The 25,745-nt window shown below is 41.2% G+C and overlaps 1 protein-coding gene across 1 annotated transcript; it reads right to left on the bottom strand.

Annotated features, from left to right (window-relative positions):
- Nucleotides 1-101: 101 nt before the first annotated feature.
- On the bottom strand, nt 102-25,689 carry arhgef11 (Rho guanine nucleotide exchange factor (GEF) 11). The gene is given in 44 exon segments (XM_034150081.1): nt 102-3,191; nt 3,280-3,412; nt 3,930-4,225; nt 4,353-4,463; nt 4,672-4,911; nt 5,067-5,219; nt 5,313-5,368; nt 5,525-5,605; nt 5,879-5,960; nt 6,050-6,140; nt 6,142-6,233; nt 6,315-6,390; nt 6,774-6,922; nt 7,003-7,120; nt 7,665-7,790; nt 8,317-8,393; nt 9,502-9,642; nt 10,288-10,436; nt 11,382-11,429; nt 12,217-12,423; nt 12,852-12,981; nt 13,131-13,160; nt 13,877-13,970; nt 14,479-14,605; nt 14,751-14,774; nt 15,289-15,411; nt 16,227-16,323; nt 16,455-16,497; nt 16,760-16,858; nt 17,249-17,353; nt 17,465-17,533; nt 18,074-18,166; nt 18,276-18,313; nt 18,594-18,642; nt 18,914-19,021; nt 19,610-19,681; nt 19,804-19,884; nt 19,886-19,998; nt 20,101-20,158; nt 20,254-20,303; nt 20,715-20,819; nt 20,913-21,004; nt 21,972-22,007; nt 23,994-25,689. Coding segments are annotated over 44 exon segments (4,347 nt in total). The 5' UTR covers nt 24,029-25,689; the 3' UTR covers nt 102-3,141.
- Between the last annotated feature and the right edge of the window lie 56 nt (nt 25,690-25,745).

Genomic DNA, 25,745 nt, shown 5'->3' with positions numbered 1-25,745 from the left:
AATGTATAACTTCAACACTCACTTAAAGAAATAAGATTACTAATTCACTGGCGACAATTCAACCCAAATTCAAAGATCAAAAACTCACAATCCACATTTCATTTTGTTTATCCAGTTTCTTTTTAATCTCACAAAACACATGAATCTGAGACATGAGCTCTGTTTTCCTTCTGTGCAGCTAAACAATCTCATCAATTTTTAAAAACAAGGGAGAAGAAAATAATTTATACATCCTTTTTTTTTTTTAAATCATATCTACAAAAATAAAATCAAATACGAGGACTAAGGCTTTACAGAAAAAAATTAACATATATAAAACAAGTGGGTCTGATCTCTCTATATTACATGAGTGAACACGATTTTTTTTTAAAAGACACAAAATAAAAACAATGAGATGATAGTTAAAGACGTGTGTATGCATACAGTAGTTTGCACCGTGCAGGGAAGTTTTTTGTGCAACATAAAAAAAAAAAAAAAAAGGGAATCAGTTATAGCTTGTTTTTCTTATTTTTTTTAGCCGGTTAGGGCGACAACGCTGATGTAAATGTACAATGGAAAGAAGAAATCATGAAAGATAAAGAAATTGAAGTGTAGAGGTAGAAATTGGAGATGAAAAATGCTGTATTTAGAGGTGGGAGGAAAGAAAAGGTAATATTTGTCGAGGAGAAGGAGAGATATTGACTTCTTTGAGCCAAATTATGGACAGCACATATATGCATGTGATGACTGTGTGTCCATAGCTTGGCATGGAAATGTTTCAATTTCAAACAAAGGAATCTTTTCTTCTCGATAACACTTCTGGTCTGAGCCACTTGAAAATGCAGCCATAATTTCGAAACAAAAAACATGTTCCCTTCTACACCTCTGGAAAGATATTTCACTTTGGTAGAACATTTGAACTTTTTAGCACAAATTCCTGTTGTTAATTCGGGGTTTCCTGCTGAAATCAGCCACTTTCAGATTTTTAAGTTGAAAATCTCAGTTTTGTTCATATGTGACGGCCATGTTACAGCAGTTAATTATCCTTTTGAAAGTATTTCAGCTGGTAGTGTGTTAATATACTTGGCTCCTGGTGATCAGTTTGGTAATGTATTGTCGGTAAAGTCAGTTATTATTTGAAACCAGCTCAAATAAAATCCAGTTCGGTGCGACCATCAGCTTGATCGGAAAATAATTCAACTGGTACAAAAGAAACACAATGTTTTCCTTGTAAGAGTTTAAATATATATTTTCTTTTTAGCGTGTCATCAATTTAGGTTAAGATAGAAGGCGTTTGAGAGAAAAAGCTTTAGTGTCAGTCTTTGCTGGTAAATGTGCCTTAACCATTGGTTACAAAAATCTTTTTTTTTTTAAATTACTCCTACATAGTTTGAGATTATTTGCTTTATTGTGTAAATACTCTCGTTTCTCGTGTCTGTTTTTAGGACTCTGCTGGAACCAGTAGCAGGTTAGCTTAGCGTAAAGACTGGAAAAAGCTAAACCGCTAGCTTTAGCCTGTCTTAAGCTAACAAAATCCACCTAGCAGAACCTACAAAGTTCCCAAATCAACGCACTAAATCTTAATTAGTCAAATCCTAAAAAAACAGGTGCAGTAACAAGAAGAAACTACAGGAACTAATGAGACATAGCGTGTTCATTTATGAGCTTTACAGATTCTGGTAGGTGGTATTTGTTACTTTTAGACAGACCCATGCTAATTGTTTCCCTCATCTCCAGTCTGTGCGCTAAGCTAAGCTAAGCTAAGCGGCTGCTAGCGTTATCAGCCTTTGCATACAAGTGTTTCCCAAAATGTCAAACAATTGTATCAATTCATTTTTGCTTATTTAACATTTGCATATACTGAAGCAGTTTTTTTTTACTTGGAGAATGTGCAGAGTTTGTCAAAAAATGTTCTTATTTATCTAATAAATACAGGTTGTTCAAAGGGTGGTGATGTTCAGTCCTTTCATGGCTTTGGCTGGATGGATATGAACATTATGTATGTGTGACTGCTGGAGAAGTGAAGAGTTGCTGGTTCACAGCATCTACCCTGGTATTTACACACATTAAATCTCAAAGTGTGGACAGGCGATGTCAGCTGCGATTTTTGGCAGCGGTTTGATTGAGGGACACGTTTTTTCAGAGCAGTTTTCAAGTTTGAATCTCTATTTGTCCTCTTTCCTCACTCAACATTGCCCGTCTTCTCCCAAAGCATTCTCAAATCTCCCTAACGCGACATGATCAGAAGAGCTTGGTTATCGCTGAGATCCCTGACTGCCTCTAAAGCAGCGCTGAAAAAAAACAACCTGCCAGCATTTCAGTAGTAAACAGCGGTTTAGGGTTTCAAAATGAACAATATTAACAATTCATGAATGATGAGTAAAACAGACTGGAGGATATGTCAGTGAGGCTGCTCCCAATGACACGTTAGTGTTTCTCCCACAGTGTGAGGATATGAATCCGAGCTTGATGAAAAAATAAAAATGATGTGTTGGTTTCCTTACCCAGTGCAAATAACCTGAATTATATAGACACAGTCCTTCGGCCACGGTGGCAGGTGAATCAGTGTAAAGCAACCAGTGGAGGCGGAGGGGGGAGGGGCGGGGACCCCCGGAGGCCATCTTGGCTCAAATGTCGGGCCCTAAATAAAGCCAGTGGCATCTCCTGTCCCTGATTTGTCCACTGTACATGACAGAGGGATGCATTGTGGGTAAAGTGCAGGGGTGATGGGTCCCTTCGGATTTTTCCTTAAATTAACATTTCAACACTTTTCTGCTCCGTTTCTTCAACCAGCTCTTTAAAAAAAAAAAAAAGCAAGACGTACAACTCCTTCAAAAATCCAACTCCGATTTTCTACTTTCAATTCTTCCAACTTTTTTTTTATTTCTCTTCACCGGTCAACTTGTCTCGTGCCTTTTTTTGTTCCTTCATACTTTTTCCTCGCTCCGTCCACGTAGAAGTTGTGCTGACCTCAGAGAACCTGGTGATTCCGGCTAGTTTCTTTGTATTCCAGGGAAACGGGAAAAACACAGCTAGGGTCCGTCCTGGGCTCTGATCGAATGGCCGGTGCATGCAGGGAGGAAAGGGTGAGGGGAGGCGGGGCTTAAGGGCCCGAGACCGATATTAGTGCGTCCTTGCGCCAACAATCGAGACGGAGTGACGTCAGAATCCCGTCGACTGAATCTTGGGCTCTGCTGGACTGCCCTCTTTGCCTGGTGGGGATCAAGGAAAAAGAAAATGAGTTTACAGAGGAATGCATCGTCAATTCTTGTTTTGTAAATAGTTAAGGTTGTTTCTCACCGTCCCCTGAGCCGCGATCCAGAGACGGCGTTCTGGAGACGGTTGCCGACGGACACTGCTGGTCCTCTGACTCCTGATTGACTAACGGCTCTCTGAGGGTTTTCAAAAGCGTGTGATGGGAATTCTCTATGTCCTGTAAAAAAAGAGGGAAAGATGCAGGAGATTATAAGAGAGCTGTTGTACACTTTGTGGGTTAAACCATGAACAACGTTTGACCCCGTTTGTTGCTCTTTGTTGACGGCCTTATCGTCCAAATGTAAAAAACATAAAAACAACTTTTGAGAGATTTAAAGATTCAATGTTACAAAGTAAAGCACACAGTTAGTAGGACACAGCATGAGGTACACTAAATGTTTTAATCAGATACTATAAACTGCATTCACTACAGTCCCCTATATATGGCTGCAGTGTTAGCTCCACTTCCCATGAAAGCTGATCTCTTCTCTTGGCAGCATTTAAAACCTTAATAATAACGTAGTTGTTGGTGTATCCTCGTAAGACAGAAATAAGATGCTCTAACTGGTTAAAAACAACATAAGAGTAAGAATGACGCTTTGTGATGACTGTACAGAAAACGTTTTTTGTGAGTTGGATTAGGTTTGAGTTCATGGTCCGACAGCCACCTTGTTGCCACGTCAACACAAACTCACCTTCAGCTGGCGCAGCTTGCTCGTCAGCCCCTCGATAGTGTGGAAAATCTCGTCCACATTTTTGATCACGTGGCTCTGCGGCGATTGGCCCGTCTCCTCTTCCTGTTCCAGTTGCATAGCCTCTGATTGGTTGGAGAAGCAGGCGGGTGCTTCTTGCTCGGGCTGCGGTGATATCACTTCTTCAAGAGGCTGAGGGAAGTGGCTGGCGGTGGGAGTAGGAGGGTCGTTGAGGTCGGGGAGGTCGTCGGTGGCGCTCTCTCCCTGCGCTGTAGGCAGTACCAGGTAGAACATGTTCCCTGGAGCAGAAAGTGTTTTTGTTTTAGCGGTAAAATCAACACCGACACAAAGATGATATTCTCCAATATCCGACATTTACAGAAAAGGGTATAATCTTCCTCTGATAAAACGACAGCACGTCATTACCCTGCGCGGTGGCCTCGCCTCTCGGCTCGTGTGATTGGTCGGAGGGGAGTGTGACATCAGCAGTGATGTCGTCAGGGACAGAAGAAGAAGAAGAAGGACCCGCAACCACAGCTAAGAGGATAGATGTGTGACAAGGAAAAGTGCGTGTGTTGTAAAGTGGAAGCAGACAGAAGGAAAAGAGAAGATAAAGTGTGTGAGAAACAAATTAATGAATCACCCAAGTGAAGAGAAACATGCAGAGGAAGGCAGCCATTAAAGACACCCAGATTTCACCCAAAAACAGCCAGCCCTGTGGGAAGATTAAAGATGTATCCGTTACCTTTCCTCACGACCTGAACGCTGCCGGGTTGCTCAGCGTCAGGCGGCGGAGCCTCTTCTTCAGGCTCCACCTCCCATTCGTTGGTGCTGAAGTTGAGGACAGTCTCCAGAGACGCTGGCCGCTGCCTCTCGGTGAACGAGCTCCTCTCATTGGTCGTCTCGTTGGTGGGCGTGTCGTCTGAATTGTGGCTCCAACCGTCCTCGTCCAAATCTCGTAAAATGAGCTGCCTTAGTGTTTCAACTGTGGAGGCAACAACAATTAAAAAAAAGTTTGTATATCACTTTCCACTTGTATTTAGAAATAATATATTTGGAATGATGGTTGTGATTTTATTAAATTCCTATAGGATGATTACATGTTAACCATCAAATTGAACAGATGTGTTTGTTTCTCACCGTCCTGTAAAGCGGCCTCGGCCACACCAACTGCTTCTCCTTCACTGCAGATGAAAGCTTCTGATTGGTCAGTAGGTGTGTGTGCTGAGAGCACAATGTCGTCGTTGGAGGAATGAGTCTCCATGGAATCCGACTGCTCCGTTATTGAGTTGTCTGGAAGATTAAGAAAATAAAAAACTAAGTGACTCAACCAAAAACTACATTTCCACACAGTTTACATATTTGGGGTGATGATCATTTCATTACCTGCAAACACATTGCTGCTAGTTGACACTGGGGACGCACTGCGCAGACTGGAGGAGCTGTAGATAAAATATACACAATGTACATTAAGCATATGCAAGGAGTAAACAAACTATATATAAATAATTAAATTGAAGACATTTTACAAAACTGTGTTGCAAAGGAGCTCTAACAGATTTATTTATATATTATTCATAGACGTCAGAATTACTCACGATATAGGTATGGATCCGTGATTGATCAAGGGGGATGAACCGCCGGACGATGAGATGGTCTTTTCAAGTAAATCTTTCCAGCTGTAACACATGGATGCTCAATAAGCACAAATACTAGAATCTGGGAAAGACAGCCTTTGATTCTTTGCTAAATACATTTGGACTGGATTGCAGTGTATATTGTAGTTTGATACGCCAATGGGTTTTCAGAAATCTTATCAAAATCACGACATGTTTTAGAGATTTTTGAGTTTAGTTTTATTGATTCAACTTGCGTATTTAAGTCTCTCTTGTAATTCTCAAATGGGTCTAACTAAATTAAACAAAGTAGACATTTCTTGGGAAAGAGCTTACGTGTTTTTCTCCGACGCCGTCCCGGCCACCAGCTCGTAGATCTGCCTCTCTGTGGTGCTGATCAAGTAGAGGGCTTTGTTATCTGGAGACAAATCACAACACCATTACATACATTTTATCATCCAAAAAGCCAGAGGGGAATATTAAATCTATGGGTAAAGCGTTCCTGACCTGTAGCTACGGAGCGAACCAGCAGAGAGTCCAGCTTCACCAGAGGGCTGAAGAACGTCTTGCTGTCCCCGCTGCCCCCCCCCCCCCCCCCCCAGCCAGCGGGACGGATACCTGAGCAGCAGCCGGTCATCCGGGCCCCGCTGCAGGAGCACCAGGGAGTCCGACAGCAGCAGCGCCTGGATCTCTGATGGAGGGACACAGACAATGTGAGTAAGAGGCACACAAACAAACTGATGACTGTATGTATCCACAGGGAGGTTCTGACCTATCTGCTTATCTTTGTTGACTTTCCACGTGAGAGGACCTTCGTGGATCATTCTCTTAGTGGTGAGGTCCAGACTCTGTGAGGGACAGGAGGAAAACAAACACATTGAGTCAAAGGGCAGGAAAAAGGTTGGTATATTAACACTTAGAGCAAGAAACGGAAAAATAAACAAGGGTTTACTTAAAAGTCATATTTTTCAACCTGAACCAACATGAGGAATATCATACATTTTATTTATTTTTAGAACCAAACCAGACCCATATCATTATTGTGGGGTAGAGTGGGTAAAGGCAAACAATCTAGTCTCATATACATATCGTTTTTATATATCACCTAGCCCTAACTGGACCATATTTCCTTCTTTTTTTTGTTACTGACCATTTTCGAAATTGATCGAAAATCAAGCAAGAAGCAAGAATACTAAAGCTACCGTTAAACCAACATGGATTATCTGATTACCTTGAATAGAGGCGCAGCGTCCAGCCTGCGTTGGTATTGGCTGAGGCGTTGCCGATGCTCGGTTTCCCTGACGTCCTCGTTCACCGCCAGCAGTATCCCTCGGCAACAAGCGTGGGCACGTTGAAGTGAGGGGAGGTCCGACGAACCGGCTGAAAAAAACAAATACCCATTTTTAAAATTATACTTTCTTGGCATGTTCTCTGTGTTGATGTATCTGTTGCTTCCTCACCCTCTGTGTGTTTGATGATGTTGTCCAGCAGCAGGGGGTACTTGGTGAGTCTCTGCATCTCAGACACAAGGAGGTCTTTGAGCTGCAGCCTCCGACAGTGAGGACTCGCTTCACACTCCTAAAGAAAAAGAAAAAGACGTTAGGCAAAGAAAGCTCTACAGAGAGAAATGTGCAAATCTGAACTTTTTATCAGTACCAATTAGAAACTAAAAAGATGTACAAAACCTACTCTAACAGTTGTACTTATGCTAACATAATTAAATAGGCATCTTAACAGACATTCTTAGTCAAGTATGACTGGCATCGGATCATATTTCAAATGTAATACTTCAGAAAAACAGTGGGTAAAATTGTGAGTACGTTTGTAAAAGTGTCTGAAACTCAAATAAAATATAAGTTAAAATATAAATCCATATGAACAACTTAAATCAGAGGCATATATTAGACCACTGCACAACACTTATTGAGAAAGAGTCTAAAAATCAGTGAAACACAAGAGCAGAGGAGCTCAATGAATAATAAGGAAGAATTGGAGCACTGATATCTATCTTTGACTGATTTGGGAACAGGAGCATGCACATGTCTGTTACAAAATGGTGTGTGTGTGTGTGTGTGTGTGTGTGTGTGTGTGTGTGTGTGTGTGTGTGTGTGTGTGTGTGTACCTGTATGATGTGAGCAAAGCGAGGGTCTTTGCGTTGTTTGTTCTTGATGAGCTCCTGAGCCTGAGACTGCTGGCTGCACAGCTGCGACGCCTGCTCCTGAAACTCGTCTCCCGCCGTCCCTTCAAACTGGAAACACAAACGCCACGTTAACACTTAATCCCGAAGAGGGCAATAGCTATAGGATGGAAAAATGTGAACAAACCAAGTATGAGTAAATATATGAAGGATCTGTCGGCATGTGTTGCTTTAGAAAAACTAACATACATCACTAAAAGCAAGCTGACAGTTCTTGAAAATATCTGGCGGAGCTTCATGGAGTTTTTGAAAATGAATGTTGGTAATGATGAATAAAACCGAAGACCGGGGCGGGGAGGGGGGCAACGGGATAAGATTATAAAGTGTAGTAGCCCACGTCATAATCCTTCAGATTTCTGTACTTTGTGATCCCTGTATCATCTGTATACTGACCTGTGTTTATTTACATGCCTATTCAGCCACCTAGACTGACTTTATGTATGTGTAATGTTAGTTATATTTGAAAACTTCAATCCAAATATTGTTGAAACACTTAAATCATGCACATAAACACACTCTTCCAACAAGAGAAGCTGGAGTATTAAATGATGGTGGATGGAATAGACGGCCAGCTCACCCTGGCCAGCATAACGTCCCCGATGTCCTGAACGGTGGGGGCTTCTCTTCGCTTCTTCATCGCCTCGCATAGACTCGCTGCAAAGAAACAACAAAGTAAAAACACAAACTAATAACATAACCTTAATGTGGGTTGGAATCGGTTACATCATTTGAGATAATACCATTGATACAAGGCATTAATCTAGGCAATGCAAGGCTAAAAGCATAAGGAACAGATGATGCTAAATGCTAGTACAATTACATCGCATCATATACTTTCATAATGTCTCTTTATTAAAGCGCAGAGTACATATTGACTTAACAAATCTGCAGGCTGAGATTGTTACGCCGACAACCTTCCCTTAGTATTTGCTTCACTTATTATTATTTACCTAGCACACATACAGCCCTGAAAGCATGTTGACTCAAAGTACGACTCACTTTATTGTGCAAACAGAAGAAGCAGAACGCAGTGACACGGTTACATTTCACGTGGAGACACACATAGTCCTCATATTAAAGTACACTATTTCAAAAGTTGTATTTCAGGGTTCATACACTTTTTCACCAATGATTTTCAATGACTTCTCCATGACCTTTACCTAATTTTCCATGACCAAAAAAAATTACTCTTTCTCAGCGTTACCACTGAAAATGATTTATTTTAACATGGAACAGGAAAATAAGGTCTGCATATGAAACATGTTGTGCCTTTCTAAAACAAATCAAATAGTAGGCTTACTAGCTTCTACAGACTTGAGCAACTCAAATCTCTCACCAGCAAAATACCTCATCAGTTAAATGCCATTTTACGTTTCATTACTATACGATACAGTATTTATTATCATTATAGTATTACTATTTCGGCGATTAGATAAAATATAATAATTTGATGCAACTTTAGTTACATTTCCATGACTTTTCCAAAACTTTGGGAAAAATATTGTTTTCCATAACTTTTCCAGGGCCTGGAATTAGCATTTTGAATTTCAATGACTTTTCCAGGTTTTTAATGACCGTAAGAACCCTGGTATTTCTTATTTTGAAATTAGCCTAAATTGTCTTGACACATGCAGAAATATGCAGCTATACCTGTAATTAAACACTCCGTATGTACGACCAGAAGAGGGCAGGAATCGTCCTTATTTAACATATTTGTGGCTGAAAAACGAAGACCTGGAAATGTTCACACGCGCTCACTGACCGTGGAGTTCGTAGACCTGGGGCAGGTTGGGGAAGATGCAGGCCAGCTCATCAGAGTTCAGCACAGACCTCATCTTCTGGAAGAACACCTGGTCCAGGACCCTCAGGGTGCGCAGGTGGGACGCCTCAGTGGTGAACAGCTCTGAAGGTGAAGAAAACGAAGAGAGGGGGGGGATCAAAATCTCAGCAAATTGTTACAATCAAGCTAAAACTGCTGCCTTTAAGTAGTTTAAATGGAAACATTTCCTATAAATTGCTTGTCTGTTCTTTCAACCTTTTCAAACTTCACATTTTAGCTTTGTTTCCAGTGAGATATTTCTGAGTTTATACCGTAAACATTACTGTTGCTGCTAAAGAAACAACATTTAGTTATATCGAGTAGTGAAAAATAACCGATAAGAGTAGTGTGGCGCAGTGGGTAGTGCGTTGGTGTTTGGATCAGGTGAGCACAGGTTCAAACCCAACTGCAGTCAGCATGTCGTTGTGTCCCTGAGACACTTCACCCCAAATTGCTCCTGTGGGGATTGCCCAGAGTATTGAGTATGTAAGTCGCTTTGGATAAAAGCGTCTAACAAGTAACATGTAATGTAATGTGATGTAAAAAAGAGTATCAATAAAGAACCGAACAGGTAGAGAATATCGCTAAAATGAAAGGAATAAAATCCTAACAAAAGCAATCCCTTATCATTGCACCGCCATACATGATGTTGAGCTTGAGTTTTGTGTCAGGTTAAATGACGATAACAAATCATATTAAAATCTCATGTGTGTTGTATTTGACTCGTACCGTATATGACCGCCTGTCTCTCCACCTCCCGGGGACTGAGCGTAGCGAGGAGCTGAGGAGTAACCGTGTCCTGCCAGTTCTGCCCGTCGCACACCTCCTCCTCCAGGGCAGCAGCGTCCGGCAGCAGGGCCAGCGGAGAGTCCACACTCCTACAGAGTCACACACACGGAGGGATAGACAGAAAAGCACCAATTTAATAGAGTGGTGCAGGAACGAGTCCTACAACCCGGAAGTGAGTAAGCATGTTACCACTAACGGTTCCCTCGTCTCAGAGCCAATGGGATTTCTCCATAGGATATTGGAAAATAGCTGGAAATAAGATCTGTGGTTGAGACACATTGAAGAGACGGATCACGTTTTGTTCTACGACATTAAATCCATCAGCAGTGACCCCACTGGTGATTTCTGAAGAGTTGACGTGTCTGAAAAACGATGGTTGTTAACAAGTGGCTGAATAGGACTACAGAAGTTGTCGAGGACGTTGTACGTCATTACGCCGAACACGTAAACACTCCCGCTAAGTTTGTTTGCCCCTGTTCTGATTGAAAGCAAGTACCTGCCTCCTGCAAACTGTTAAAACAAACGCTTCAACTTGTACAATTTAGAATCTGTATTTTTGAATATCGATCTTAAGTCGGCGTGACGTTGAAGTTGTGCGTCCCTGCTGTAGTTCCTTTATAGCATAACGTTAGCATTTTGCTTCTGGCGATTAGATTTATGATTCGAAAATTATAAAAGTAGGGTAGACATGTGGAGATTATCCGGCTGAACAAAACGTGCATTTATCAAACAGCTTCGTTTTCCACAGAACTTATTTCGAGCTATTTTCCAAAATCCTATGGAGAAATCCCATTCCTTTTTTGTCGAGGGAAGCCAAGCGCAGCTTACTTCCGGGTCGGCCTACAAAAACACGTCATCACTGCACCACTCTATACAAAACATATCTAACATTGTAGGGCGACTGAAGCGGCCATTTCTTTCTTGAGAACCAAACCGTTTCATCTTCAATGTTGAAAAGACGTCTGACACCTCTAGGGTTAATTTCCTGCCAGATAAATACTTTTGTTCACTGATCAACTACCGGGAGGACTCACCTGCGCCTAGACCGAGGGGTGTATGGGGGTGTAGGGTTCTCTAGAGACCTGAGTGTGAGAAAGAGAGATTGCATGAGGTGAGAATCTGCGATTCCAGTGGGGGGTAACTTCCGGGGTGTTTGAAATCAAAGGGGTGAGTTTTGACCCTTGGAGGCTTATGTAGCTACATATCCCCAGTGGTGTAAAAAAAATAAGCAGATTTACTCAAGTACTGTACTTAATTACAATTTGGAAGGATTTGTACTTCACTTGAGTCTTTCAATCGGTTTGCTTCATTGTACTTCTACCCCACTAAAATTCAGAGGTAAATATGTTACTTTTACTACCTTTAGTTACTTTACAGATCTGGATGAATGATGTGAAATATAATCAACTCTTAAATCAGACTTTAGTTCCACCTGGAGTAAATTCACAAACTACCCTGCAGTATACAAAGTCATTAAAACTAGCTGCACCTTTACCAGCTTTGAGAACACTTTAATGATCAATCATTATAATCAAAACATATATTATAAACAAAATCATATATATTATTCTGAAATGGACCAATCTGCATAAGACGTACTTCTACTTTTGGTACTTTAAGTATATTTAGAGACCAATTTCTTCTACTTTTAGTACTTTGAGTAATACATTGAATGCAGGACTTTTACTTCTACCAGAGTATTCCTACACTCTGGTACTTCTACTTAAGTACAAAATCTGAGTACTTCTCCCACCTCTGCATATCCCTTCCTGTAGTATTAAAGGAGGGTCTATATCCGAGTATGTCATTAAGACATTTGAGATGTTTCCTGAGGTAAGTAAAAAAAAAAACACAAATTCCAATATTTACCGTGCAGAGCTGCTGGACGCGGACGACGAGGCGCTGTGCTGCAGCGGCCTGAGGCCCGGCCCCTCCCTCTCCTCCCCGCAGTCCTCCATGTCCACGTCGCTACGAGAGCGAGGGACAGACTCCGTCCCCGAGACGACGCCCCGCCGACGGCCCTCACCCTGAGCCTTCAATGACTCGCTGCGTGCCAGACGCACCGAGACCGCAGGGCTGTGAGAGAGAGAACGAGAAAAAATGATCTCTAAAATAGCAACATTGAAATACATGCGGATTATACACTTCATGACAGCGGTTAGACTATGTAACCACCACGGCCCCTGGTAGACCCCCCCACACACACAATAACACAGACTACAACACCCCTTGTTGTTAAATACCAACCAACTATGTGCAATATATATATATATATATATATATATGCCGTTAAAAACTGTGCAATGTATACCTGGCTGCTAAATCCTCAGAACTGTTACAGGATGTGTATTTTGTAAATTGTGTAACTTTTTAAAATCTTTAGTACTTTTGTATGCATGCTTCTTAGGTAACATGAAGCTGTCTGTGGCTCTTTTCTGCTGTAACAATGTACGTGTCCCCTCTGTGGGACTAATACAGGTATTCTGATTCTGATGATGGATTACCTTTCCATGCTGTCCTCTCCCAGGCTGCTGGTGGAGAGCCTCGGGGGGTCCGCGGGGTCTCCCCCCTCCTCCCCCGTCTCTGTGTGGTTCTCAAACTGCTGAATGATGTTCCTCACACTGCCAGGACGGACTGCACACACACATGTTTTGCTTTAATGTACAGTACGATACAATAGTGGGCTAAAACGAGGTCTTCAAATTGAATTCATTCCATGTTTGTTGAAAAAGCTCAAATGTAACAACAGTGCAATGACATACAAATAAACAAAAAAGATATACCTTCGGTGGGTGACAACGGGACATGGAATGCTAAAAAACAAAATAAACCAAAAAGAAACAATGAAATAAGACACAATAAAGAAATCAATAAACAAACAATGGAAAAACAATAAAAAAGGGCAGACAGAGGGCACAAATAAATCAATATCGTCTGACAAATACAATGAGAGGGGGCATCACTTGTCCGTGTTCGCGTGACTGTGATGCGATGTGCCAGTGAACCAATACCGTCAGCTGATGATGACCTCTCACACACTCATGTTCACATACTGGTAATGTACTTGTGAGACTAGCGTGATGCATTGAAGAATAAACCAAAATATTGAAGCATTTTGACATTGAACTGGGTTTAGATATCAGATTATAATAATGATTTATAGAAAAAATATCCCTAAAGGAAGCCACCGGCATGAGCCATCTGCAGTGAACTAGAGCGTGTGTCTGTGTGTGTGTGTGTCCTAGCATTACCATCTTTGTGGGGACCTACATATGTTTACACAGTCACGTGTGGAGACTCGCCTCCCTTATGGGGACCTCCCTTATGGGGACATAATGGAGGTCCCCATGAGGGGAATCATTAATTTTAGGGTGAAGACATGGTTAGGGTAAGGGTTAGGGTTAGGCATGTGTTGGTTATGGTTAGGATAAGTCTCCAGGAAATGCATGTAAGTCAATGTAATGTCCCCTGAAGTGATGTATACATGGTATATATATGTGTGTGTGTGTGTGTGTGTGTTTGTATTTACTAGACTGGGAGGAGTTCCGGGGTTTTCCGATGTACTTCAGGATGGGATTTCTCTTTTTATCCTCTCCATCTTTCTCTTTCTTGGTACCACTCAGCTATGGAGAAAGGAAGCGTCAGTCATGTCATATAATCAACATATATGAATATATATAGACATACACCTCATTCTTTTCATAGACTTCTATTCAATTGTGTTTTGTTAGCCATGCAAATAGATTTTAGTTGAACCCAAATTGCTGCTCCACAGTTATGTTTAAGCGGGATATAGACACAGTTTAGAGGCAAACAAATCAATGGACTTAAGCAGACACAGCCAAGCTCTTTTTTATATCAGAATGACTCGTAGCGATCTACACCTCGTTAAACTCAGAGGCAGAAGATATATACAGCACTGCCTAAAAATAAAATGCTGTTTCCTTTGCTGATTCTGTAAACACAAATTGCAGAATGTGTTCTGGTTTTGCATAATTAAGACAGATGCCCATATTCACATTTATAACAGCCTGTCTTGTACATGTACTCAATTAAAAGAAAACGTGGATTTAACCTGACATTACCCTCCCATTATAGCTTTATATATTTCGTTTTTTAGAGGGCAGTTACCTTTTTCGTCTTTAAAAAGGCGAGCCACTTCTCCTTCTCTGTGCTCAGCCCAGGGAAGACCTTGGAGTCTCTTAGCTTGATACCTGAATGCCGCAGGTAAAGGTGAACGGCCGACGCCAGGGGAGAACTGAGAGGGGGCGGAGAGAGAACGAGAGAGAGGACAAACATGGAAACGTGAGGAGAAAAGACCACGATGAAAAACAAACACAGAAAAGGTGTTTAAGAAAGAAGCAAACAGATTGCCTTTGAAATTAATTGGACACTAGTTTTACCTTCTGTCTTCTTCGTGCTTTGATCTGGAGCGGGAACAGAGAGAGAGACATAAAAAGGCTGTTAAGTCGCAACGCAGCAAATAACAAGCGATATCCAGTTTAAATCCTCAAGAGTTAAATCCAGGTGTAAGCAAAAAGGTGAAAGGAACAGACTGTGGTGCAGCAGTCATGTGATGGGAAGCGGCCTGTGTGTGTATAAAGTCGAAGGAGGGAACGTCATGTGGTCTCCAGGTTTGCCGACCTTTGTTATGATAGCTTGGGAGAACTCCTTCTGTCGCTTTGTAATAACTATTTTATTGAGCCACTTGGCGTAGGAGCCTGGGTTAGTGTGTGGAGTTTAATATTCACTACATGATAACAGCCACATGTTGAAAGTAAACCAATGTTTGATTTGTTAACAGGTGTATCTGACCTAGAAATAAGGTTATGGTTGATAATTTGGCATAAGTGTGAAGATTTGTAAATAGATTTCATAGAAAAACCGAATTGATCTGCACAATTTTGCACGTTTTTGTATATGTGAGAGCCCCAGACTCACAGTATTTCCCAGAGGGCGGTGACCTGTCTGTCCACCACCTGTCGCTCTTTCACCGGGTCTCCGTCCAGCTGCTGCAGGTCTCCTTCTCCAAACAGAGAGCCGAGGCCCATCATCTGCTTGTTCCTACGAAACACAGAAAACACATTCTGTAAGGGCCTTCAACTTTAACGCTGTTAGCATCTACACTGATGAAAGCTAACGTTGGCAAACAGTAGTGCCATGCACATGCTGCACTTCTTTTGCGTCCCATGAAGAATTTAAAAATGTTATTTGCAAAACATGTAGTGCTTCTACGTATCTAAAGGACCCATGTGTACATAGCTGGCTTTTTAGATAATAATCACAAGGGGGAAATAATAATTCTCAGTTCTTCTCAGGGTCATGATTTAAAGGTCCCCTATTATACTGTTTTTCATCAATATATTATAAGTCTCAGATATATACAAACATGTCCCTGAAGTGTTTGGCTCCAAACACCAAACAGATCATTGCAGCATCCCATAATCCCCTCTGTTTCAGCCCTGTTTTAAAAGTGCTGATTCTCTGTATGTTACTTTAGATGAAAATAAGGAGCCCCTCCCCACACCCTTTTGAGAGATATTTGGTTAAAAAGAACACAATGGTGCTCTAGGAGGAGATTCAGGTGATAAGGTGGGGGGGGGGTTACCTTGGTTGGTGATTGGCTAATGGTTACACAAGCCAAAAATCGTTATGACATCATAAAGTGGCCAAAATCTGCTCAGCTCATTTTCAGACAGGTTTTTATATAAATGGATCAGGACAAAAAAAGTGAGAGAATCTTTTTTCCTGAAACTTTCAGAATCTCTTTCCACAGAGGGGGGGGGGGACATGTTGATGTAGAAGAGACATGAACAAGTGGATTTTGTATAATAGGTCCCCTTTAACGTATTAAGTATTCTCAGCCTTCAGTAAAGTACCTGTAGTCCTGGATCTGGTCCTGGATGTCCGGCAACACTTGCTGCTGCAGCTCGGACAGAGGACCCCTGATGTCCTCCGAGGCGTGAAGCCGACCCTCTGAAGGGACAAGGACACAACATCATGTCAGCGGGGTCACCCTTTAATTGAATCTGTCACAGATATTATTTTCCAGTCGTTTCAAAACAAGTGAATTCGCCAACAACACAACTGTGATTTAGTGGTCTTACCTATATCTGTGAGATACTCCTCTCGTACTTTGATTTTCAGGGGCTAAAGAAAGAAAAAGCATGTTTTTTCAGGCATTGTAACAAGAATTATATTTATTCTAAGTATGTATCTTGATTTACGGTAAATGTGTGACTTGCTGTATCAAATAAAGGAAATGGTATGAGAAGTAGGGTAAACATTCAGCTTCTTCTCATACCATTTACTTCTGCAAATCAAAAATAGAAATAGTTTCAACACGTAGCACATTAGCAGCCATTACTTTGATAAAAGGAGCAATACAAGTGTAAAATGATTTGGTACATACAGCATCTGGGTCCAGGAAGTGGGAGCAGATCTGAGGTGCGAGTGCGCGAGCGTCTTTAGGGCTGGAGCCCAGGTAGGCCTCCACTGACAGGTAGAACAGCTGTGGACACACACGCAAAAATGTAAGAAAGCAGATATTAAACACAGGGGAATGTCGTACAGAAATAGCAGAATCCATTTAATTCACAACACTAAGTTTTAATTTAGTGCGAGAAACAGTGACTGAACGTGTGTGTCATGAGGTGAGAAAGACACAAACAGGTAGACTAAGATGTTTTAATATAGTCTGATGTATAAAAAGAATAAAAGAAAGATTTTCATTGACTCGAGCTAAAATAGTTTTTTTTAGGTAAGAGTAAAATTCCACTAAAACTTGACTACATTTGACAAAAAACGAAATATTTGACTAAGACTAAAATTACAAATAGTGGACAAAATGAACACCAATAAATGTAGTTGTAATCTGATATAAAATATATTGTAGACTGACCAGAGGGTTGGGGTCCAGGAGCTGTGTGAAGACGTATCTCATGAACACCGCCATGTGTGCCGGCCGTGACTTCAACAGCTCGATGTCCTGGAACGGACCGTCCATCTGAGAGGACGACGGAGAAAAAAGGAATCATTTATAAATGAAGGGAACAGAAAGAAAAATAGAAGTGGGGAAAGAAAACTGGCATAAAAATCTCTTAAGTGTTCTTCTCACCTCGTTAAATGCATAACCGTCATCTTCTTCATCCTCTTCCTCGGGGCCGATGATCTGCGCCTTCCCGCCCTTTTTACACAGACAGAAGCATTCAGTCACACACTCGAGGATTATGAGAAATGACTAGAAGTGTGTTTTTACGTTTAATAAAAAACACAACAGAGCTTTTGCTACATCTCTTTAGGCGTCGTCTAGATTAAAGGTGGGGTAGGTAAGTTTGAGAAACCGGCTCGAGATACACTTTTTGTTATATTCCATGGAATGCTCTTAACATCCTGATAGCAATGAATATCTTAAGTGCTTTGACAAAAAATCCATAAAAAAATGTCATCTGTGGAAGCTGTAGTACTGTAAAAAGCACGACCAATCATCTGAGCCGGCCCGGCTAAAATAACTGGATGGCCTACCTGCCTGTCAGCCTTCCATCTGTGCACCAACTTATCTCGTGCCCTCATTGGTCATGTGCGCGTTCGTGTGTGTTGGAGGAGGGGCTCTGTAAGGAAGTGGCAGATTTTCTCCGGTTGTGTATTTTCAAATTCTAGCGCACTCAAGCTGGTTTCTCAAACTTGCCTACCCTACCTTTAAACTGAAAGTGTGCGTCCATCTCACCGAGTCAGACAGGGTGTGTATGTCGGAGTTCTGCCGGCGGTGTTGTGGGGTCCTGAAGGAGGATGAGGGGGAGGAGTGGGGACTCTCAAAAGCCTGGGGAGGGAGGGAGGGAGGACGAGGGGGACGGGATGAGTGGGACCATCACATACACAAACATACAACCTCACCAGTTATTTTTAAAAAAGACGAAAAAACTGCCTACCTCCACGTCGCCTTCGCTGGAGTCCATTGATAGTCGACCTGCCAGAGCACAGAGACGTTTTAAACCATTAGAAAAAGCTAATTATATCGTGACAGGTGGTTATTCATTTAGTGTCTATAGCCTCAGAGGTAAGTGAAACAGTGAATTCCACAACAGAAGATCCAATTTCAGCATTTTAATCATAAGATCTTTAGTCATTTTAACAATGTATGAGTATTTCCTGCTGACACATGAGACCACTAAGTGTGCATGCTAATCATTAGAGCTAATGTGTCAGCTTTGTAAGACGTTTACTTAAATAGGTAAAGAGATGCAGACCTTCTCCTGCTATGACGTAGCTCGTGGCACAATCTGATCGCGTCCCGTCCTGGAGAAGCAGAATAAAGCAGCAGATGATTAAATTGAAGCTATTTTTAGTGATTTAATGGGCCAAACAGGGGCAACCAAACAGGCATATAGACATATAGGTCAAATGTAAAACCCTTTGAACATGTACTACCTAAAACATGTTGTGGTTATGGCAGGAAACATTTTTTTTTATTAATTCATTTTGAATTTTGTAATGTTTTTTCAGCCTTTCTAAAACATTTCCAGGTAGTATAAAAACAAATATATATAAAACAGTAATGTCTGCTCACCAGATCTTGCTGAATCTTGACTCTGACTTGGTTAGCTCTCCTCTTTGCTCTTTCTATCCGTTCCCCAAGTGACAACGACGGGTTTCTCAACTGCTCCTCCATCAACTCCTGCAAAGTGGTTATCAGATATTAGCTGCAAAACTTCCATGCAACTAATTGTGCAAACAGCACGGTGCAATAAGGGGGTTAAGTAGATCACAGAAGAATGTTATAATAGGAGAAATTATCTGGAGGATGCAGTCAGGGATTGTTGTGTGTGTGTGTGTGTGTGTGTGTGTGTGTGTGTGTGTGTGTGTGTGTGTGTGTGTGTGTGTGTTAGCATTACTATCCTTGTGCGTGTGTTAGCATTACTATCCTTGTGGGGACCTACATCTGTTTACACAGTCATGTGTGGGGACTGGCTTCCCTTATGGGGACAAAATGGAGGTCCCCATAAGGGGAATCATTAATTTTAGGGTGAAGACTCGGTTAGGTTTAGGGTAAGGGTTAGGCATGTGTTGGTTATGGTTAAGGTTAGGATAAGTCTCCAGGAAATGCATGTAAGTCAATGTAATGTCCCCTGAAGTAATGTATACATGGTATGTGTGTGTGTATGTGTATGTGTATGTGTATGTGTATGTGTATGTGTATGTGTGTATGTGTATGTGTGTGTGTGTGTGTGTGTGTGTGTGTGTGTGTGTGTGAGTGTGTATTAACCTGTAGTTCAGCCTCTTCCTGCTCCAGCATTCTCCTGAGTATCTCAGTGGCATGTTTTTGTACTTCTGGGTCCTAAAAAAACACAATTTACAACAAATCTTTATGATGGTGTACACAAAAGTGAGTAAAATATAAATTATTTCTTAAAATACCAGCTGGGAAATGACATCAATCCTTAATTTAAATTGGTTTACCTGCAGTGGTTTGGGTCCAGTGATTCTTTGCGATGGGGTGCTGCTCAGTCCCGACGGCAAGGGGGGAGGCGGAGTCGGGGGGGGCCTCCCCACCCAGAGACGTTCTTTGATTGGTGAGGTCCGTGTGGAGGGGCTCTAAGGGAAGTGAGGCTGAAAGGGGCGGTCCTTGTAGTGTCAGAGCGACATACGGTCCAGCTGCGGGGGGATACAAAAAAAAAGAAAGCAGGAATGGAGTCAGATAAATACATACTAAATAAACAGAATATACCAAACACATCAATCATATTTCAAACTCACATTTGATGAGCTTTACCACCTCCTGATGGGACATGGAGGACACCAGCTGGCCGTTCACCTGAGAGAGGGAAAGAGAAAGGGAACAGGAACATTAAAAACAGGAAAAACTAACGACCGTCAGATTTGTTATTTGGGATTAAAAGTAGTAAAAACCTTTATGATTCTGTCCCCTTCATGAACCCCAGCCTTCACTGCTGCACCACCTGTAAAGATTAGTAATGACATACAGTGAAGATCACATAACAAAAAGAAAAAGAAACTGATATTTGTTAAGTGCTACCATATAATAACTCATTATCATCTCCCTAACATCAAGGTCATGTTGAATTTTGTACATGAAGACTATTTATCCAGACTTTTTGTCAATTCAATCACAAAATATGTATTTTACTTAATATAATCTAATAACAAAAAGGAGGAAAAAGCCCTTTTCATAACTGAATTAGATCTTTTGATAGCATCAACACATTAGCTATGCGCGTGCACTCAACTTCACGTCAATTTAAATTGTAAAAATCTATCAATTTGACTATATTATCTTTCCATTTTTAATCACTTTACATTGTAGTTTTTTGGAGAACTTGCTAAGACCGATCAGCGGTGCATCGTCTCACCTGGTCGGACATTCTGCACCAGCTTGACTCTCTCTCCACAAACTGTGAAGCCGAAGCCGAGCTGGTCCTTCTGCACGACCACGCATCTCTGGACAAGACCAGTGCCTGGGAGAGGAGGACAGAAGGACGGTCGGGAGTTATTTCATATATTTACATTTTAAATGAACCCTGAAACAAAAGCAGGGAGGTTGTCGTTACCCGTACTCTCAGCAGGGATTTCCAGAATCGGCTCTCTCTGCTGGGCGGCAGACGCTTTGCGCTCCGAGTCACCGATGGTCAGACTGCTGAGCCTGGGTTTGAAGAGAAGCAAGGTTTAGCATACAACAATAAAACATTTGAATTGTCTCAAGGGGTAGTTGCAGTGGGAAGGGAATAAATGAAGAGAAGGAGTATCAAGATACATGAAAAGACAGAAACAGGCTAAAAGGAAAGAGGGGAATCTTACAGTTGGACACTAGTAACAAAAGAGGAGAGAGGGATGTCAGAGGTCAGATATGTCAGTGGTGTAAGAGTGGTGGGAATATTATAAATTGCACGAGAAGCAACAAGAAAAGCAAGCGAAGGGAAAACTCACCAAGCAGCAAAAGGGCTGAAGCGAAAGAAGGAAAAAGACAAGTAAAAGGGAGAAAAGAGAGAGAAGAAATTCAGCATGAGGACCAATATTCAGTTAAAATGACACAGAAACTGAATCCAAATCTCACCCTTTATACTCGTACAGATTGTAAGAGTGTTTCGCAAAGACACACAGTATAAATAATGAAGTGAATGATATTATTCCATCCAATGAATGGTTAGCAGAACACAGTTAAAGGTATTAATTCATCCATAAATGGGTTTGATTACTATGGTCTGGAGATAATCAGCTGCTGCAACATGGAGCAAATTAGCACTGGAATCCAAATTCTACAAATAGTATAATAAAAGCTATATTAGTAAAACAATATCTTAACTTGCAACTTTGAAAATATACCAGGTGTTTAGAGAATGAGTTGGCATGCAAAACAGTTGCCCAGCATCAGACAGAAGAAAAAAAAATAGCAATATGAACATAACACCTAAGATTTTGGGAACGTAAGATTGTTATAAAAATAAATGGATGCTCTAATTGATCATGAAAATGATTAGTAGATGTTTCCCTGTAGAGAGTCTCTGAAATAACAAGCGCAGACATTGAGAAATCTGCTGCCACAGCTGTACAATCTGTAAGAGTCTCGTTATTAACCCCAAACCCTGACTCTTTCTGGACAGCTGTCCTACCTGAACGGACGGGCGTTTTTCTTATTGGCTGCCCGGCTGTCACATGACACACACAGACACAGTGGTAGGCACAAGCACAAGAACACACACACACACACAAGGAGAAACAGCAAAGACATATGATCAAGACAAAGATGCATCTACAAAAACACAGAGGTGAATGTGGCGATGACTGACAAACGAGATGAAATACGGTGCATTAGGTTTTAGTATTGACGTAATAAACACAGCAGGTGAAGAGTCACAACACGACATATAAGCAACGAATAGGACGGATCTCAATTCCCCCTCTTAACCATGAACCCTGAACTCTGAACCTTCAGGGACTTAGCAGCCACTTTGCGACATATTATGTTACTCTGACAACGCCAAAACATGTTACATAAAAATGTGGGTTTGGGATTTTTTACTTTATTTCACGGCCGAGGCATTTAGGGGATCGGCCAGGGTATACGTTACATTTTACAAATGTTCCACTGCATACTAGATTCTTTTTTTTTTTATACAGATGAAGCATGTTTGATCTTGTTTCAATGTTAACACTGTTTGAACCCTTGTGTTTTAATATTATTTAACTTTATTTTCCCTTTTTTTTAGTGATTACAGCAGCTATGTGTTGTGATATATGCATAACATATGAATTTAAAATATGTTATTGTTTAAATATTTATTTAAATGAAGTAGTAGGTTAATAAACTAGGTGTATTATATAGCCTATTCTTGCATTCCACTTATTTAGCATCTAAAACCCTTGTTGATGTAGCTGTTTGTAAATATAGGAATATCAGCACACCAAAATAGATATGCCACTCCTCATTGTTTACCTTTTTTTGTAATGCCTCAGGGCTGGCCAATAGTAAAACTATACTTACCTTCAAAACCTCTCTTAAAGAGCACCTTCGGGGGAAAGCATTGCAAAACTGGCCCCGGTAATGGTACAAATCTCAACCTGTCGTACAATGGACAGCTTCCCCCCCCCCATCTATGTATATACTCGCATTTTAGACTCTGTTACTAACTGTATATCTGTAGACTTGGTATGTCTTAAATGTCCGGTTAGGATGTATTAGAACGAAATCTAAAATGAAAATTGTAAATAAGCCATCTGTATGTAAAAAACCACCTGTATGTAAATTGTAAATAAGCCATCTGTATGTCAAATATGTCTTATATGATATGATGAATTGGAAATGGGGGACCCTGATGTAAACAAGACGAAAGTCTTTCTCTGGTCTGCATCCCCTTAACAATTGTATGTTTTGAGCTGTACTGTACTGTACCCAATATACAAGCTGTTAATAAACTTTTCAATCAATCAATCAACCCTGTGTTTCACGTCACAACGCTGTGAACTAGGTTACAGCGGTTTCAGGAGTATCAAATTAAGAGTTATCATACAATGTACATTTGCTTATCTTTGGTATTGAAGAAATGAACATACGTGATTGTGTAAGTGAGTTAAAGGTTCAGACACCTTGAGTATGTTCATTATTAGTCATAGGGCATTACTGTTAAAGCTCACAGTAAATGTTATTGTTCATTTAGTTAATTTAACATGCTAAAATATGCTTAATGTCTGCGTGGGCGACCACAAGCATTTCAACATTTGAAAGAGGACAGCCTTACACCTTTTGTACAGTTATGGTTACAGAATATATCCCCATCATTCACTATATTTTGGTAAATCATCTGTCAAACCAGTGACAAAACATAGGTATTGGTATTGTGATAATATCGTTTTCTCAAACAATGTTGGGATTATATGGTAGGAAATAAAGTAATGTTAAAGAACGAATTATCAGGCTGCTACCATTGTCATGCATACATTATTTTTCCCTTTTTCCTTGTGCAAAGAGCAGTTTTCTCACCTTCCAGTAAACAGCCTGTCTGACTAGTTTTTCCAGAGACCAGACTGGACCTCAGTGTCATCAGGAAGCACTACATTGTTAAGCAAGGGATTGAGATGTATCCCTAATCACAGAAACAGAAACCGTGTGAGTGTAGCGGATGTGGGGCTCGTACCTGTCCAGCGTGGAGGTGGGTTGGCGGAGACTCATGTCTGTAGCCTTGTGACACTCCTCTGCTTCCTGGTGGGCTATCAACACTGTCACTGGGCCTCTTTTATCATCATCCCCATCATCGTCTCTTTCCTCTTCAGTTTTCAGTCCACACAATAGGCCTCTCTGTTGATCAGATCTTCAACTGGGAAGCTGGTTCAGATCAAACAGAGTGTTCCTCATGTTCCCATTCACTCCCAGTGGTTCAATGTGTCAGTAGGACTTTAAACAAAAATGCTACTAAAACTAAAATGTCCTCAGCTTCACTAGGTCACATTAGTGGTTAAAAAATAAATACTACACGACTGTTAGTGGCTTGATGCAGTGGCTCAGCTTTAGTGGAAAATGGATAAAGGACAGTCTGCCTGCTCAAAGGTCATCAATCATGAATGAATGGCTGATATGTCTCGCTATGCACCAGGAGGTCAACAACTCCCATGCCTTTCAGTGTCTGTCTACTGCTAATTCTGAACAGATATGTTCAAAACAACTTATTTAACAAGCATAGCTGGAGTCTCAATAACAGCACAGCACATATTGGTTGATATGTAGTGACACCTTGCAATGAAATTACCAAAACCTTAAACGCAGTCAGACTTGTTTACATGTGACTTGTTTACACCCCACACAAGCTAAGCAACACTTTAATGTGGCACGTATTGTACTCATATGCTTTCTTGGATTGGGTTCAAATCTAACATGAGTGTTATTTTGATAACAATATTAAGTGTACTGGTGTGTCTGTGGCTTACAATTGCAAACAACACCATTTACAAAATAACGCACTTTTTTTTTTACAGTACATTAAAACACAAATCCAACACGTTTTCAACTGTATCTTGTAGTCTTCAATGTAAACAACAACCTATGATTTGCTATGCATTACTCGCCTATGAGCTAGATAGCTAATTATCAGATTAGCCGGCATTAGCTAGTACAGCCGCTGGGCTTATACAAACGAAAGCAGAATAAAAAGTAAAAGGTGCACTTATCTAATCAGATGACTAGGCTATAGTAAAATCAAAACACCTTGATAAGACGACCATACAGTCACTGTTGAGACCTAAGCGGCCTGCTATTTCCAGCTAGCGTTAGCTTCCTGAAGTGAGCTCTACGGAAGGCCCGAGTTCAACCCGCGGCATGGCGTTGGTCCTGAGGCCGAGCGAAAGCGCCGTGGTTTCGGCTTTCACCTGCGCCAACGAGTCGGTCCTTCGGAGGTAGCTAGCTAACCAGCTATGTCTGCAAGGTGAAATGCCAGCATGACTGGAACTGCATGCGAATATATGGAGGATGAAATGGTCGAGATGGTGTTAGCCAATGCGAATTTCAGCTCGATATATATCCCCAGAGTCTCGTTTTAGTGCAAATGTCTAAACACTAATGCTGCATGTTAGCCAGCTAGCTAGAATACAATCCAGTAAAAAGCTCCACCTCAGGTCCTGATTTCCCCTAAAATCAATTCAGTGGTAAACTCCGAGGGTTGGTTATCTTTGTCTTGGTCTGCCAGAAGTATCAGGGGTTGTCGTTGCATATATGTATATATGTTTTTCTTTTGTTTAATCCTTAGTTCTTGGAATAATGATCTCTGCTGTGTTGTTATCCTGATGTCTTGACTGGCTGCTGATCCACCACCATGTTCTCAATGATCATACGGACAAACAGAGCGCAACAGCGGCCTCGTCTGGATGGACTGCGGTACTGCAGGACGTTGGCCACA

Source organism: Trematomus bernacchii, unplaced genomic scaffold (assembly GCF_902827165.1).
Source record: "Trematomus bernacchii unplaced genomic scaffold, fTreBer1.1, whole genome shotgun sequence".
NCBI lineage: Eukaryota > Metazoa > Chordata > Actinopteri > Perciformes > Nototheniidae > Trematomus > Trematomus bernacchii.
Note: the sequence above shows the minus strand (reverse complement) of the source record. Positions and strands in the feature narration are given on the sequence as shown.